The sequence below is a fragment of the Equus quagga genome, chromosome 1 (assembly GCF_021613505.1).
Source record: "Equus quagga isolate Etosha38 chromosome 1, UCLA_HA_Equagga_1.0, whole genome shotgun sequence".
Classification (NCBI taxonomy): Eukaryota; Metazoa; Chordata; class Mammalia; order Perissodactyla; family Equidae; genus Equus; species Equus quagga.
Genome location: NC_060267.1, coordinates 168,558,280 through 168,574,703, shown reverse-complemented (window position 1 = coordinate 168,574,703; position 16,424 = coordinate 168,558,280). Strand labels below are relative to the sequence as shown.

At 41.8% G+C, this 16,424-nt stretch overlaps 1 protein-coding gene across 1 annotated transcript in view; it reads left to right on the top strand.

Moving 5' to 3' along the window:
• RYK (receptor like tyrosine kinase) overlaps nucleotides 1-16,424 on the top strand; it is a 138,341-nt gene that overhangs the window by 43,973 nt on the left and 77,944 nt on the right. The window contains exon 3 of the mRNA XM_046641052.1: nucleotides 5-168. Within this exon, the coding sequence (XP_046497008.1) occupies nucleotides 5-168 (164 nt within the window). The remainder of the gene's footprint in view (nucleotides 1-4; nucleotides 169-16,424) is intronic.

Sequence of the window (16,424 nt, the reverse complement as noted above, 5' to 3'; positions counted from 1 at the left end):
TGAGGGCCCCGCCGCCGCCGCTGCTGCTCCTGCTCGCGCTGCTGCCGCTGCTGCCCGCGCCCGGCTCCGCCGCCGCCCCGGCCCCGCGGCCCCCGGCGCTGCCGCCCTCGGCCGCGGGGCCCAGCGTTAGCCTCTACCTGAGCGAGGACGAGGTGCGCCGGCTCATCGGTGAGTGGGGCCGCCTGCGCCCGGGCGGGCCGGGCGGGCCTCGGCTGCTTCCGGCCGCCGGCGGCCCAGTCCGCGCGCCGTGGACCGCGGGCGGGTCCCCTCCTGTCCCCGGGGCTCCCCATCCCGTCCCGCGCCCCGGGGCACCCCGGGCCCGGCCTCTGCCTGCCGTGCTGGCTGGGAGGTGTGGTCCCTGCCCGGGTCAGCCTTCCGGCCTCCCCGCTGCGCTCTCGCTGCCCCGCGGCGAAAGGACCCGGGGACCCCTCGGCCGCCGCCAAAGACCCGGATCCACCCCAGTCCAGCCTCTTCGGCCCTTCGCCCTATTCCCTCGAGTCAAGCGCCCCTACAGCTTTTCTTCCTTGCCGCTCCAAGTTTCTGTGACCCTGTGCGCGTCACTCCAGGGCCCTGGATTTTGGATATCTTGAAATTCACGTTTTATTTAGACTAGACTTGCAAACGCTTGGCTGTGGTTTTGATGCCGCAGTAGAGGCCACACTACTGTGCTCATCCTTTCTGGTTATCATACTTTTCTAAAAAATGAGGGGGGGGGAGGGGAGGGTTATAGGGGCCCTACATGTTGTGGCGGTCTCCAAATCTTGCTACCACTAAGCATGTTCTAAAATAATGAGTCTCCAGGTAGCAGACTTTTTAGCTTCCTTAGTACCTTTTTGGTTCTTGTCTTGGCTGTGTGTGTTGGAGTATGGCCTGATCCCCTACCTTGTAGAGGAAGGAGAACTTGGCTTTGGATCAGTTGGTGATTGTGTTCTACTGAGCTAGCTTTGTCGTTTAGGGAATTAATTTGAAAACTAATGGTGTTCTCCTGTTGGGACTTTGTAGATTCTGGAAATGACCCTTTAGAGGAAGATCTGATGGAAACGGCCCCAAATGGGAAGTCTCTGGTAGTTGCAGATACTTAAACGTTGACTTTCTTTTGTGTATTAAATATAAATATAAAGTGAAATAAAGGCAGTCCCTTTATTTCAGCTCAGGTTTGTCGTGCATCTGAGTGTTTAAAGGAAAAAAACTATTCTCTAAAGCATCTATTGTCTGTCAGTTTTATTTTATTCTTTTAAGTTATAAGACTTTCTTAAAGTGTGTTGAGTTCGACTCAATGTTGAAGTGGAATTGCTTTTACCAGACTGTTTAGACGTTGTTACATACATATATGGGTTTGTAGTCTTTAACCAAAGAAGAATGCTCTGTTTTTGTAATGTCCTGCCATTCTTAATCCTCTTTTTAGTCTAGCCGAATTAGCTGCATTTAGTTAATTAAAACTGCAAATTGGGTACTACTTGGAACATAAGACAAAGGTGTAGGAAAAATAATGAATGCTTATAAATCAACTCATATCACATTAATTTTTTAAAAATATTAATGTGTTCTGCATGGTTTTTGTTGGTTAAAATTGTGTATATAATTTGTGACTTTGTTTACATGTAAGAAACCAGCCTGGGTGGGATTAGGGGACAGGGACAAGAGGCTGACATCGATTGAGTGCCTGCTGTATACTTGCCCCTACATGTTTTATGTATATCATTTCCTCTAATTTTCTTGTCACCCTGTGAGTTAGATATCATTATTCCCATTTTAGAGATGAGGAAAGTAAAGCTTTAGGTAACTTGCTCAAGGTCACACAATTTATAATCATTTAAAAAAAGTCAAACAGTGTTGACATAGGCCACAAAGTTTTATTGAATGAAATGAAGATATTGTTTATGTAGAAGTTTGATTATGGCATGATGAAAAAGCAATCATTGCTAATTAATACTGAAGTGATGTATTTGTGACCTGATTGATGAGCATACAGTTTATGCCCAGAAGTGGGCTCTTTGGAGGAGGCGAGGGCGTATTGCCTCACTGATCAACCTTGTCCACCTCTGGGGCCAGAGGGACCTCCAGCAGTATTTTCTCTAATGCAGCTAGAGTTGACCTGTTACAGTGGGTCTCTTGATTCTCCGTCCTGCCAGATCCAGGTCCTTTCCTTCCATCCCTTCCCATCTCCCTCCTGTGTTCTACCTTTAAAATATTCCTTGGCAGCCCCTGGGTGGGGAGGAGCGAGTGGGTAGGGCTGAGATGTACACCAGGCATCTTGAGTTCTCAGACTGCAGTTTCCCACAAAAACTCTTATGGTGTCTAAGACTACTTGAAATAATACTTTGTACCATATTTTTGTATCATTATGGGTTGAATGCCTTCTAAAAACTGACTTGGGAAACTAACCATCATTTTATAGTGTTTCTTAGACAATGAATTTGGAATTCCAAATAAGAAACTTATAAGTGAAGTTGATAGTGACTTTATAAATTGAACTAATTGCCCTTAATGAGAAAATAAGTTGTTTCCATCCAGTTAATACATGCACATAATTTGGAAAAACCAAATAGTGCTAAAAGGTTTAACATGAAAAACAGCAGTCTCCTGCCTTTGGTCTTTTTATCCTCCAGGACCTACTTTCCAGTGGAAGCTACTATCTCAAAGTAGTTCTGTTTATTTTTTTCCTGTTTTTTGCTTTCATATTTCTAAATCATTGTAGAGTAAGCATTTGACCTCCTACTATCATAACTGAGCACTTGCCCTCTTCTCTCCCCCAAATTCCCCAGTATAGTTACGTAACAATTTCTTGTAAAACCAGCAATCAGTATTTACATTATTGTGTATATATTTATTGCTCACTTCTGAGTTAAATAGTGACTCTTGATTATGTTTTCTTTTCCTGTACGTTTTTGTTATTGGGGGCAAATAATTGCCTTTTAAACTTTTTGATTAGTTTTGTATGCATCTATGGCTACATTCAAGCCAGCTCCCGTGGTCTAGTTGTTAAGATTCAGTGCTGTCGCTGCTGCAGCCGGGTTCCTTTCCTGGTCAGGGAACCACACCACCCTTCTTGCTCCATGTTGCTGCGATGTTGAAGCTGTGCCACCAGTATTTCAGCTACGAGCAGGGTCGTTCATGGTGCACAGGTTTCAGTGGAGCTTCCAGACTAAGATGGACTAGGAAGAAGGACCTGGCTACCCACTTCTGAAAAAATTGGCCATGGAACCCCTGTGAATAGCAGTGGAGCATTGTCTGACAGAGTGCTGAAGGTGAGAGGATGGCGCAAAAAGACGGGGCAGGGTTTGGCTCTGCTGTATACAGTTGCTAGGAGTCAGAATTGGCTTGAGAGCACTAACAGCGATGCACTACATTCCCTGAGATACTTCAAGAAATATGTTAAATGCCTTTTGATATTTTATTTTCCAGGTAACACATCAGATCATCTATCGGTTCCACTTAGAGACTTCACGCTTTGGAGCCTCCCATCCTCTTGTTCCAATCTGGACAGTAGGATTGTTTTTCCTGGCACTTCTGTTCCCTTCTCTCCTGTCCTGGAGCCTGTTGCCTGGATCTCCTGTCTCTCTTTTTCTTGGTTTGCTTCATTTTGCTACAATGTCTCCCCAGTACCTTCCTAAGAAGGGTGCATGGGAGGTGAATTATTTGAGGCCTTGCGTATCTGAAGGTGTCTCTTCTATCCTCATGTTTTATAGATGATTTGACTGAATTTAGAATATTAGGTTGAAGATAAAAATTTTTTTTCACAATTTTGATGGCATTTTCACACTGTTTTCTGGCTTCAAGTGTTTCTGATGAAAAATCCAAAGCCATTCTGGTTCCTTTTTTTCTTTTTAGGAAGCTCAGGGTCATTTTCTCTGGCATTCTGAAGTTTTATAAGCCTTTGTGTGAGTTCTTCCTTCTGTCCATCCATCATCCATCTTGACTTAGCGTGACCTTTCAATGTAATGACTCATGTCCTTCCGTTTTTAAAAATGTCTGTTACTTCTTTGATAATTTCCTACCCTTCATTTTTTGCTTTTTCCTTATGAGATGTCTATTGGTTTGGTTATGGAATCTCCTGGAATTGATCTGTAGATTTCCTTAACTTATGTTGCCTCGTATTTATTGTATTTGGAGATGGGAAGAGAGGGAGAATTTCTCAATTTTGTCTTCCAAGCTTTTATTTTTAAAATTTTAATGATGATGTTTTTAAAATTTAGAAGCTCTTTTTGTTCTGTTTCCATTTCCATTTCATTTCGTTTTCTATTTCCATTTTATTCTTGTCTTATGGATATACTGTCTTCATTTATCTTTGAGTTGTGTACGTTGTTTTTAATTTTTTTGTATGTTTAATATGTTTTTAATATTTCTCCTCCTTCCTCCATCGTGCCTACTCATTTCAGGGTTCTTTTTATGTTTGTTTAGATTGCAAATATCTGGTGATCCTTGGCTGTTTATAATTAAGTGTGAGATGCTGAAAAGTTGATTAAGGGAGAGAGAGCATGTGTGTGTGTGCTGGGGTCTGGTGACCTCCCTTGGAGTGCAGGTGGACTTTCCTTTGGCAGTCTGCCCCACGGATCAGCACCTTCACATCTTCTTTGGGTCTAGTCAGTGTCTGCAGAGAAGACACCTCCAGTCTCCTGCCTCTGGTGTGTTTGGTGATACCCTGCTGCTTGGGTTTGGGTTTGGGTTATTTGGTTGAGGAGGCACGGAGGGTGCCACTGTTCAGGCTGTAGACTTTGACTTCTCTTGTTTATGGTTGTCCTGCCTCTGTGCTTCAGTTTCTTCGGAAAAAACTTGGCGTTTCATGCTGGACCTGGGAGCCCAACTGTTTGAAAACCCTGTTGAGAAGCTCCCTCTTTGTCAGGCCTGAGCCTCAGGCTGGCATTTGGTGGCCCTTAGGACCTCCAGGGCTGAACCCTTCAGGGGTCCTGAGGGACAGTGACCACTCCTTCAACTGTTTCCCATCTTGCAGAAGTTTGTTGAAGTGTATGGTGTGTTATTGTCTTCTTTCCCTTCCTGTTTGTCTTTGTGGTTTCATTAGTACCATTTTAGAGGAGTTGGGGGAGGATGTGGGGATAAAGGCTGGTGGTCATTCCACTGTAAATGGCAGTTAGGATTGGGCTTTGACTGTTGAGGAGCATGTGAGGTGTAGCAGTTTTTTGTAATAACAGTATTAAGAAGGATAGTAGTGGTGTGGTAGTAGTAGTTGACACTTTTTAGAGTGCTGCTGCCATGTGGCAGTCTTGCTGTGTCAGGTACAAAGGTAATCCCTGTGTTAGGTATGCACTGTTATTTCCATCTTATAGAGGAAGAAGCAGACTTGGAGGAGGTATGTAACTGAGCTCCTTGGTAGTAGGGCATGCAGTCCTGACGGAAGTCCATTCATTCAGAGACTCCAGAAGCCTCAGGAGCTGTGTGGCATCCCTGTGTCCCCAGGCCCCTTACTGGTTGCTCTCGTTTACTCTTCTTAACGAGATGCATTGTAGGCATCCATTTCCCCAGTTTACTGATAACGGCTCTGACTCAGGGCCCTTTGGGCAGTGAGTAGAGGGCCGGGTCTTGACTCAGTCCTGCCTGAGTCTGGATTCCATACTGCCTCTTTGTCAGCTCAGGAGGAGCTGTGATTGACCAAAATACTCATGGAGTAGAATCTGCAAGCCTGCAGCTACATGAGCTTGTTTGTGGTCTTGATTATTATGTGCATCCTCCCATGTTCTCTATTTGACTGATAATTCTGTTAAGTACTAAATTTTCTGGAAGTCCAGAGCTTGTGAAAGTGGTATGTCACTGGGGCAGGCTAGGGGTTTGGGGATAAAATGCTGGTGGTGAGGCAGTGTGGTATTACCTGGTCATGGCTGAGTGGCGATGGTGATGGGGAATCTGTAGGGATCAGGGGTCTCCTGAGAATAGACTCTGCCTCCCACCAATTAGGAATTCAGTCTCGATAGCTTGCTTCTCTGTTAAAATAAATACCCTCTGGAAGAGTTAAGCATTATTCACTTCTTATTTAAAATCAGGTCAACACTAGTTGAGATAATTGCTCCCCAAATCAGTCCAGTAACAATTTTTGAAGGCCCACCAAGTACCATATATTGGGGTAGAAAATGGCGATTCAAAATTATTAAATTTCTTTTCTTGAGGAACTCAGAATTTCGTAAGAGAGACTGTTATGTCTGTGACTGTAAGACTGAGATAAGAATTATATTGCTGATAGATATAAGTAGATTATTCTAGGAATAATTAGTTTTGACTCTAAAAGGGGGCGGGGGAGAGAGGCTTAGAGTTTAGGGAAGGTGTTCCAGGAAAGGAGGCAGTTCAGCCTCATCTTGAAGGATGAGTTTGATAGGCAAAAAAGAGGAGTAGTTTGTGCCAGGCAGACAAAATAACATGAACAGAGCCATAGAGGTATGGAAGCAGATGTGTGAAATCAAGGAACAGGAAAAATCTAATGCGGCTAAGATGATAAAAATTGGCAAAGCCAGGGTGTGGTAGAATATAAAGCTGGTAGGTTGGTTGAAATTGGATTAGAAATTTGGATTTTATCTTTTGATAACAAAGAGCTGTTGAGGAATTTAGGAAAGGAGAATGCAGTTGGGACGAGGTTATAGAAAAGATCACTGTGGCCCCAGTGAAAAGGGCAGCTTGGAGACTGAAAAGCTGGAACTGAGAAATGGGGCAGAGTCAGCCTGTGGTGATAAGACGGATCAACTAGGGTAGCTGAAGGGGTGGGATGGATTTGTGAGGAATTTATGGGGAGTTTGGAGAAGACCTAGTGGAGGAGCCCCGAGGGCTAAAGAAAACGGAGGAGTCACAGAGGAATCAAGGTTTCAGATTTGGGTAGCAAAATCGAGGGACTCTTTCCTTTTGGGAAGTGGTTGAGGGAAAGAAAAATGAGATGAGCCATGTTTCTCTCCTCCCAGCACCTCTCTTTCCTCTTAAACCTCAGGCCAGGTGCTTGGTAGGGAGGGCTGGGAGGGTGTCCTCTTGCTGATACGTCTGGCATAACCTGCCACTGCCCAGACCCTGAGGAGGTGGGGTGCTGGTGGAGGTGGGTTAGCACCCTGCAGCAACCTCTTAACCCTGGGCATTTGGGTGGCGCTGGTGGCATTGACACAGCATGAATTTAAATCCATGTGTTCTTCATTGGGAGAGTAAGGCCAAGACATTGTGCAATTGTGGGTTTTGAGGGTTTTTTTCCTTCTTTATGCTACGCATGTGGGAGAACTCTATCCAATTATGGCTAAACCTGTCCCCTGTGAGTCACATCCTGAGTTTAGTCAGTTCTGAAGGTGCTGCCTAAAATATTGTTTGGATTTTAAGGGTCACTTTAGAAACAAATGAAACATGTGGGTGTTTTTTTTTTTGAGCAGCCTGAATTGAGACGTTCCACAGTATTACTTCTGGGGTTTTAATGCGGTTATGCTAGTGTTCTGAAAAAACTTGCCAGCTATATGTACTAAAACAAAACAAAAACTTGGACATGAAACAGAGCCATTAGCTACTCTGAAATTATATCACACTTAAAAGTATGCTGTTTTGTGTTATCCTTCTTGATGTAAATCAAGTACAATATTTTCTAATCAAAACGTTATTAAACAACTTTCATTTGTGCAGGATCTATTAAAATGTGGTATGCCAAAATAGATGCATGTGTACTGCTGAGTTACATAATAAACATGTAATGAATAGTTACTTTAACTGTGCCCAGCAAGTGACAGTGCTGAACGGTAGAATATTTCTGAAAAGTAATTTCATAGGTCCCATTCTTATTCATAAATAAATCTGTTCTTATATAAATGTGTGTATTTTAGTATACCCCTTGCTATGTGCCAAGTATTTCTTGTGTTCTTTTTTGTTTTATCAACCATAGGAAATAGGTGGCATTGACATTTTTTTAATAGATAAAGCTGAGGCTCTGAGAAATTACAGAATTTGCTGGAGGTCACAGAGATGTCTGGGGTTATGTGACTTCAAGGTGCCTGCTCTCTACTGTGCTGTCCCTGGAGACTCACTATTTACTTAGTCGTTATCTAACCAGAATCATCTGAGTGGTTTAAACAACACACAGATTCCTAGACCTACCCTGAGCAATTTGTTTAGGGGATCTGAGATGGGGTCCAGCTAGTGAGCCTTTTTTTTTTTTTTTTTTGAGGAAGATTAGCCCTGAGCTAACTACTGCCAATCCTCCTCTTTTTGCTGAGGAAGACTGGTCCTGAGCTAACCTTCATGCCCATCTTCCTCTACTTTATACATGGGACGCCTACTACAGCATGGCTTTTGCCAAGCGGTGTCATGTCCACACCCGGGATCTGAACTGGCAAACCCTGGGCCGCTGAGAAGCGGAACGTGCAAACTTAACCTCTGTGCCACCGGGTTGGCCCCTAATGAGCCTTTTGAATGCCATGTTTCATTGATTATAAGGTGTACAGTTTTTCCACATTTGAACGTCTCTGAACTTGGAACCATTTTACAATCAATAGCAAGTCATCAGTTAACTGACAGCTTTTTTTCTTTCTTAGTGGCACAGAAAATGATGTACTTCAGATTAAATGAAATGCAGTGTTGTAAAAAGATATCGTAAAGGAAACTTAAACATAATTTGTCACTTTTCCTTTTTTCGGTACCTATCACAACTTTCTTTCAGAGTTGTAAAATTCACTGGTGGTATTTATTTGCTTGTGGTAATGACTGTGTACTAATGTCCTTTCAGGGAAGCCACGTGATGGCAGTGAGATATTATCATTAGGTTTAAGAGCAATAGCAGTTCAGTTTTCAGTCAGGAATTTGCTGGCAAAAGAAAGATCAGTGGTTCTCAACCTTCCTTTGTGAAAGCCTTAGTGCCTTCCCCTAGACGAAGGCACGGATGCCCACACATATTAAGTTTTGCATACTGTGCTGGGGGTTCTTAGATTTTGAGGGTCTTTAGGGACCCCTGATAAAAGTTTATGGGTACACCAGGTCCCGCAAAAGTTGGTTCTGGAAGGAGGTATCTGTTACATTCTGTATTTTGTCCTGGGAGTCCCTGACTTCCTACATGAATTTCTAAAAATTTGCATGCATTAAGGTTCACCCTGTTGTAGTTCTGAGTTTTGACAAATGCATAGTATCCATCATAGTATCATGCCGAAAAGTTTTATCGCCCTGAAAAACTCCTTGTGAAGGGGGCATTTATATTTATAAATACCCTCCTCTTCCTTGTATTTTAAATGTTTCCTTTTAAAGTGTATTTATTATGGAAAATTTCAGACATTCAGAAGTAGACAGAATAGTGTAATGAACTCTTCTGTACCCATTATCCAGCTTCAACAATTATCAACTCACTGCCAGTTTTGTTTCATCTGTACCACTCCACTCCCCAGTGCACTCCTCGTCCTCACTCCCTGCATAATGCTTAGATTATTTTGAAGCAAACCCAGATGTATAATTTTATAAAAAATGATTTGGTATGTATCTCTAGAGACCCTTTAAAAATCTATAGCAACTATTATTACAACTAAGAAATTAACAATAATTCAGAAATATCAAGTATCTAGGCTGTTCAGATGTTCCTGATTTATAAATGAACGTTTTTATAGAGATTCTTGTTTCCCTCCCCCGCCCCCGTTTCTTCTCTTATCCCTGCTCCCCACCACACCATATGTTTAGTTACTCTGGTGCCAAGCTCTTTCTCACCCTAGGGTCTGGGGTAGATGGTCGTTCTGCCTCATGTGCTTTTCCCAGATCTTCACATAGCTGGAGCCTTTAGATCTCAGCTTAAAGTGCTGCTTCCTTGGAGAGCCTTGCTTTCCTAGGATTGACCTCCAGTGCCACTCTATTCTTTCACTGTGTTTTGTTTTAATCACCTGATACTCTTGTTGTTTCTGTCTCCCCCTATAGGAAGGTAAATTGTGTTTGGGTAGAGACCTTGTATATTGTTTCACTCTATAGCCGCTCCTAAAACAGGACCTGGCGTGTAGTACGTGTTCAGTAGAAGTTCAGTGAATGAATAAATGAATGAATCATACTTTTTTCTTTGGATTCACTATCTTGTGCCTTACTGTGGTCGTCATTCTCTTGATCATTTCCAATTGCCTGCTAAGCTGTTAGTCAAAAGGGGAATTGGACTGAACTTACACTTATGAATGGAAGTTTAAATAAATTAGTTTTTAATAGTTTATTTTCTTTGAAGTTGCCTTATTTTCCCAAGTCTCTGTCCCTTGTGTGCCCGTCTCTGGGTGAAGTGTGCTCCTTCTTGGCTTCCATAGCTCTACACCCTGTACAGCAAATCTGTATCACCGTACCCATGACACTTTCTCTTTGCCCCACTGCACAAAGGTCACCTCCTAGCTTGGAACATACCAGTCTCTCAGCAGACTGTTGGTCCCCACTGCAGTGAAGGATGTGAAATATTCAAGAGAGATCCTCGCGAAAGCCTTTTCTAATAATTAAAAGCTGGGAAATAGAATTTCTAATCTATTTCTTTTCTTCTCAAATGTCTAACCTGCCGTTAATCCTGTTCAGTGTATTTTTTCCATCTCAGACATTGTAGTTTTCATCTCTAGAAATTTGATTTGGGTCTTTTTATATCTTTGGGTCTTGTATATCTTTTTATATCTTCTATGTCTCGTAACTTTGACCATGTGGAGTACAGTTATAATAGTTTCAGTGTCCTGTCTGCTAATTCTAACATCTCTGCCAGTTCTGGGTTGGTTTCAGTTGATTACTCTGTCTCTCTCTCTCTCTCTTTTGATTTTTTGCATGCCTGGTAGTTTTTGACTGGATAGCAGGCATTGTGAATTTACCCTGCAAGTGCTGGATATTTTTGTATCCCTCTAAATATTCTTGAGTTTTGTTTTAGGACTCAGTTAAGTTACTTGGAAACAGTTTGATCCTTTCAGGTCTTGCTGTTACATAGGACAGGAGCAGTGCTTATCGTAGGGCTAATTATTCCCCGCCCCTGATGAAGACCCTTCTGTGCACTTCTCCCGTGACCTGTGAGTTACAAGGTTTTCCAGTCTGGCTGGTGAGAAAATGTGGCATTACAGATCCTATGTAAGTGCTGGGCACCGTTACCCTTTATCCTTTCTCTGTCCTGTGTACCTTCCTCATGCATGCTCTGATCGGTGTTCAGCTGAATGCTGGAGGACAGCCCTCTGCAGATCTTGGAAGTTCTCTTGTGCAGCTCTCTCCTCTCTGGTACTTTGTCCTGCATGCTCTAGCTGTCTTTGTCTTTTTAACAGATACTTGAACATTCTGGCACTGTGGCAGGGCCTGCTTCATATTTTACATTATAGTGCTGGAGATTATGGGTTATATTTTTGTTGCTTATTATCTTTGGATAGGATTTTGGAAGCACCTTTAACATTTCTGCATTTGTGATACAAATCACATCTTTGGGGTAATTCTCTTACGGATTTTCTTTTAAGGTGATATATATATTAATTGGACATGAAATCTTATTCCCTGACCCTGTATTTTATTGTCCAGCTCTCTTTATAGTTTCTTATCCTTCTGCTATAGTATTTTCAGATGGGGAAGATGACAAGTGCATCGTTTGAGTCATCCATTTGAAATCAAAAGTGACCATATTCTCCCTTTGGTTCCACAAGGTTCTCCCAAGGTAGCATCATCACAGGTACTGGAGAGGCAAACCTCACCACAGCGTTTGTGATGGATAGCTTTGGGCTTCCGTTTTCAGAGATCACAGAATTACAGTGAAAGTTATGTTCTGAAATGTAATCTCTGGAGAATAGGGGAGGGCAAATGTTTAGCAAGTGGATCTTTGCATCTGGTACCCTGGTCTGTTAAAGCACTGACAATTAATAGCAGCTCCAGTGGATTGTTTTTAAGTGAGCTATTGATTTTGACCACATATCATGTCTTCTTCCTGAAGTGGCAAAGTGGTGCTCATGCACTGTGACTCCACATGCCTGCCTTTTCCTTGGGAGGATCAGGAGATTGCCTTCCATTCCAGACTTTTTCGTGGGAGGATCAGAGATTCCCTTTTTGGAGCTGACTTCCTAGCCACCTCTCAGGGTCCAGAAGAATGGACCCACTTGCCTTTCCTTGGATGAGGCCAGTCTTAGGTGGGAGACCAGGAGGCAGCCCGGAGGAAGTGGGTGGAGGGTGAGGGCATATTTACATTGTCTTCCGCTGTCATCATGCGTTATCTTCTTTCTCTTAAAAGTTCACTTTAATTCTTTTTTAGACTCTCTGTGTGTACATGTGTACACTCTCAACCAGGTTCTGTAAAGATACTTAAGGTTGCGGGAGAAATGTAGGAGGAAAATACTGAATGGGTAGAGAATTGCATGAAAAATTTTATTTAATCTACAAGATTATTGTTTAAACAGATATGGGGATTAAATATTTATATGATTTTTCTCTTTTAATTATGAAGAAAAGACGTCCCTTTCTTAAAGTCTGACATTTGTAAATTCCCTGTTCTTATGATGTAGTGAAATATTAGGTCTCAGCTCATTTTCTGTGTATAATTTGACTATAGCTAGATTTATTAGATTCTGATGAACAGATTATTTTTTTGTATCTATTTCAGCTTTTTAGTTTCCATAAACTAGGAAAATTTGGAATAAGAATTCCGTATTTTTTTTTTTAGCATCAATTAAAATATAAAGTATTCAGTGGTTTCATACATAGTCAGTGATTTTGGCTTTTCTCTAGCTCTTATACCACACTCAGAACCTAGAAGATTATCTTGACTAAATAAATTTTTTACTTAAGTTTTGACTGGCCTTTGGAAGCTGGATGATATCATAGAATAATAGAGTCTTGGCCGACATTTGGAAACCATGGATGATATCATAGAATAAAAGAATTTTGTGGCTCAGGAGAGACATTAACATCATCTGGTTTAACTCCTTTGTTTTATAGTTGAGAAAATTGATGCCTGGAGAAAGTGGTTAAATAATTGATTGTTAATAAATTCTGCTTGAACTCTGTTTCCATGGCATCACTTTTATTTTCCTGCCTTAACTGATTTCTGATGTTTTCTTTAAAATCTTGTTTCCCAAAAACCCATCTTTGATGTAGTTGATTCATGCATCTAACATTTGAGTAGCTACAAATACACTAAGGCCCCAGCCCTTCTTGTGAGTTGTGCAAGGTAGTGGGAAAGGCAGACATGTGAACAACTCCCTGGAATGTATTTTGTTAAATGCTGTAAAGGTGGTTCCTTTTATAAAGGGAGATGATTTGCTCTTTGGCACTAATCAACCCTTGTCGTGGCCTTGGGAAACCAATAGTTAACTTTAAAAATCATTTGGAAAATTTTTTTTTTGGAAGATTAGCCCTGAGCTAACATCTGCTGCCAGTCCTCCTCTTTTTGCTGAGGAAGATAGTCCCTGAGCTAACATCTGTGCCCATCTCCCTCTATTTTATATGTGGGACGCCTGCCACAGTGTGGCTTGATAAGCGATGCGTAGATCCGTGCCCGGGATCGGAACCGGCAAACCCTGGGCCTCCGAAGTGGAATGTGTGAACTTAACCACTGTGCCACTGGGCTGGCCCCTGGAAAATTTTTTAAACTATTGAATTACTTGAACTTAAGCTAGACAGGCCAGGTCATGTAGAGCACAGGCCTTGAATTACATTTGAACTTAAGATTGTCTAGGGAAAAATGAATTTTTCTTGATGGATGTTGAGAGTTTTGCGGGAGTATCTTTGGTTTTTCAGCTTGGAATTTGGGTTGTTTAAAAATAAAAATATGAACAGATGTCATATTTTCTAACAAGAGAACAACATTCCTCCTGAGCTGGAATTGGGTATGAGAAATTTGTCTGGTTATTGTAATCAAACAACTGAAATGTTTCTCATCCTAGGTTAGATAGAATAGAAAAATTCTGTGCATTCTAATAACAAAATGCTACCTCTTCAGTCCGTGACTGTCCCCTTCTTGTTCTGTCTGCCTTCAGCCAGAGCCTCTTTCCACCCTCCACCCACTCCCTCTCCTGCTCTGTCCTCTTTTCTGCCAGCCCCTTCACTTTTATCTTGTGGAGCTCCAGTTCTCTTGTGAGGTTTCCACTGACTCTTTTCATAGTCCTTTATCTCTTCAGCTTAACTGAAACCTGATTTTCTCTTTTAAGTGATGGTTTCCTCATAATCCTTTCCAGTCACTGGAAGCATTTTATTACACTTCCTTCCCATTCATGGGGCAGAGGCCACTCTTTCTCTTTTCTTTTTTAAAAATAGTAATTTGTTGAGGTGAAATTCATAAAACATAAAATTAACGATTTTAAAGTGAACAGTTCAGTGCCATTTAGTACATTTACGTACCATGTTGTGCAGCCACCACCTCTGTCTAGTTTGAAAACATTTCCATTGCTCTGGAGTAAAATCCCTTACCAGGTAAGCAGTTTCTTCTCATCCCCCACTTCCCCCAGCCTGGGAATTTGTGTTCTATCTCTATGGATTTATCTATTCTGGCTATTTCATATAAATGGAATCATACAATATGAGACTTTTTGTGTCTGGCTTCTTTTATTTAGCATGTTTTGGAGGTTCATCCACATTGTGGCATGGATCAGTACTTCATTCCTTTCTATAGCTGAATAATATTCCATTCTGTGTATATCCCACAATTTGTTTATCCATTCATCTGTTGATAGACATTTGGGCTGTTTCCACATTTTTACTATTATGAATAATGCTGCTTTGAACATGTGTGTACACGTACTTAATTGAGTACATGTTTTCGATTTTGGATATATACGTAGGGAGTGGAATTGGGGGTCATAGGGTAATTCTGTTTAACTTTTTGAGGAACCACCTGACTCTTTTTGACAGTGGCTGAATCATTTTGCATTCCCACCGCAATGTGCAAAAGTTCCAATTTCTCCACATCCTTGCTAACGTTTGCTGTTTTCTGGGGGTTTTTTTTTTGATTAAATCTATCCTAGTGAGTATGAAGTGATACCTCATTGTGGTTTTGATTTGCATTTCCCTAATGACTAATGATGTTGACCATCTTTTCATGTATTTATCTTCTCTGGAGAAATGTTTATTCAAGTCCTGTGTGCTTTTTTTTTTTCTGAGGAAGGTTCACCTTGAAGTAACATCCACTGCCAGTCTTCCTCTTTTTGTATGTAAGCCACCACCACAGCATGGCCACTGACAAAGTTGTGTAGGTCCATGCCCAGGAACTGAACCTGGGCCGCTGAGGTGGAGTGTGCCAAACTTAACGACTAGGCCACTGTGGTCGGCCCCCTTGCTCTTTTTTTTTTTTTTTTTTGGTGAGGGAGATTGGCCCTGACCTAACATTTGCTGCCGATCTTTCTTTTTTTGCTTGAGGAAGATTGTCGCTGAGCTAACATCTATGCCGGTCTTCTTCTATTTTCTGTGTGGGCTGCCACCACAGCATGGCTTGATGCATGGTGTGTGGGTCCGTGTCTGGGGTCTGAACCAGCAAACCCCGGGCTGCCAAAACAGAGTGCATGAACTTAACCAATATGCCACCAGGTCCGCCCCCACCTTGCTCATTTTTTAATTGTTGTCTTTTGTTGTTGAGTTGTAAGAATTCTTCATATTGTCTCCATACTAGTCCCTTACCAGATCTAGAATTTGCAGATATTTTCCTCCATTTTGTAGGTTGTCTTCGCCGTCTTGATATTGCCTTTTGATGCAGTTTTCAATTTTTATGAATTTCAATTTATCTTTTTTTTTCTTCTGTTGCTCATGCTTTTAGTCCATATCTAAGAATCTATTGCCAATCCAAGTTCATGAAGATTTACTTGTATGTTTTCTTCTAAGAGTTTTATAATGTGGGGGTCTTACATTTAGGTTGTTGATCTGTTTTGAATTAGTTTTTTTTTTTTTGAGAAAGATTAGCCCTGAGCTAACTACTGCCAATCCTCCTCTTTTTTGCTGAGGAAGACTGGTCCTGAGCTAACATCCATGCCTATCTTCCTCTACTTTATACGTGGGGCGCCTACCACAGCATGGGCTTTGCCAAGCAGTGCCATGTCCGCACCCAGGATCCGAACCAGGGAACCCTGGGCTGCCGATAAGCGGAACGTGCAAACTTAACCACTGCACCACTGGGCTGCCCCCTGAATTAGTTTTTATATATGGTGTGAGGTAGGGGTCTAATTTCATTCTTTTGCTTGTGGATGTGTAGTTGTCCCAGCACCGTTTGTTGAAGAAGCTATTCTTTCCCCATTAAATGGTCTTGGCATCCCTGTCAAAAATCAGTTGGCTGGAAATATAGAGGTTTATTTTTGGACTCTGAAGTCTATTCCATTTGTCTACATGTCTCTTGTTATGCCAGTACCACAGTGTTTTGGTTTCTGTGGCTTTGTGGTGAGTTTTGAAATCCTGAGGTGTGAATTCTTCAACTGTGCTCTTCTTTTTTAATATTGTTTTGGCTGTTGGGGGCCACTTGCAATTCCATATTAATTTGAGAATCTGCTTTTCCATTTCTGCAAAAAAGTTGGTTAGACTTTTGATAGGGA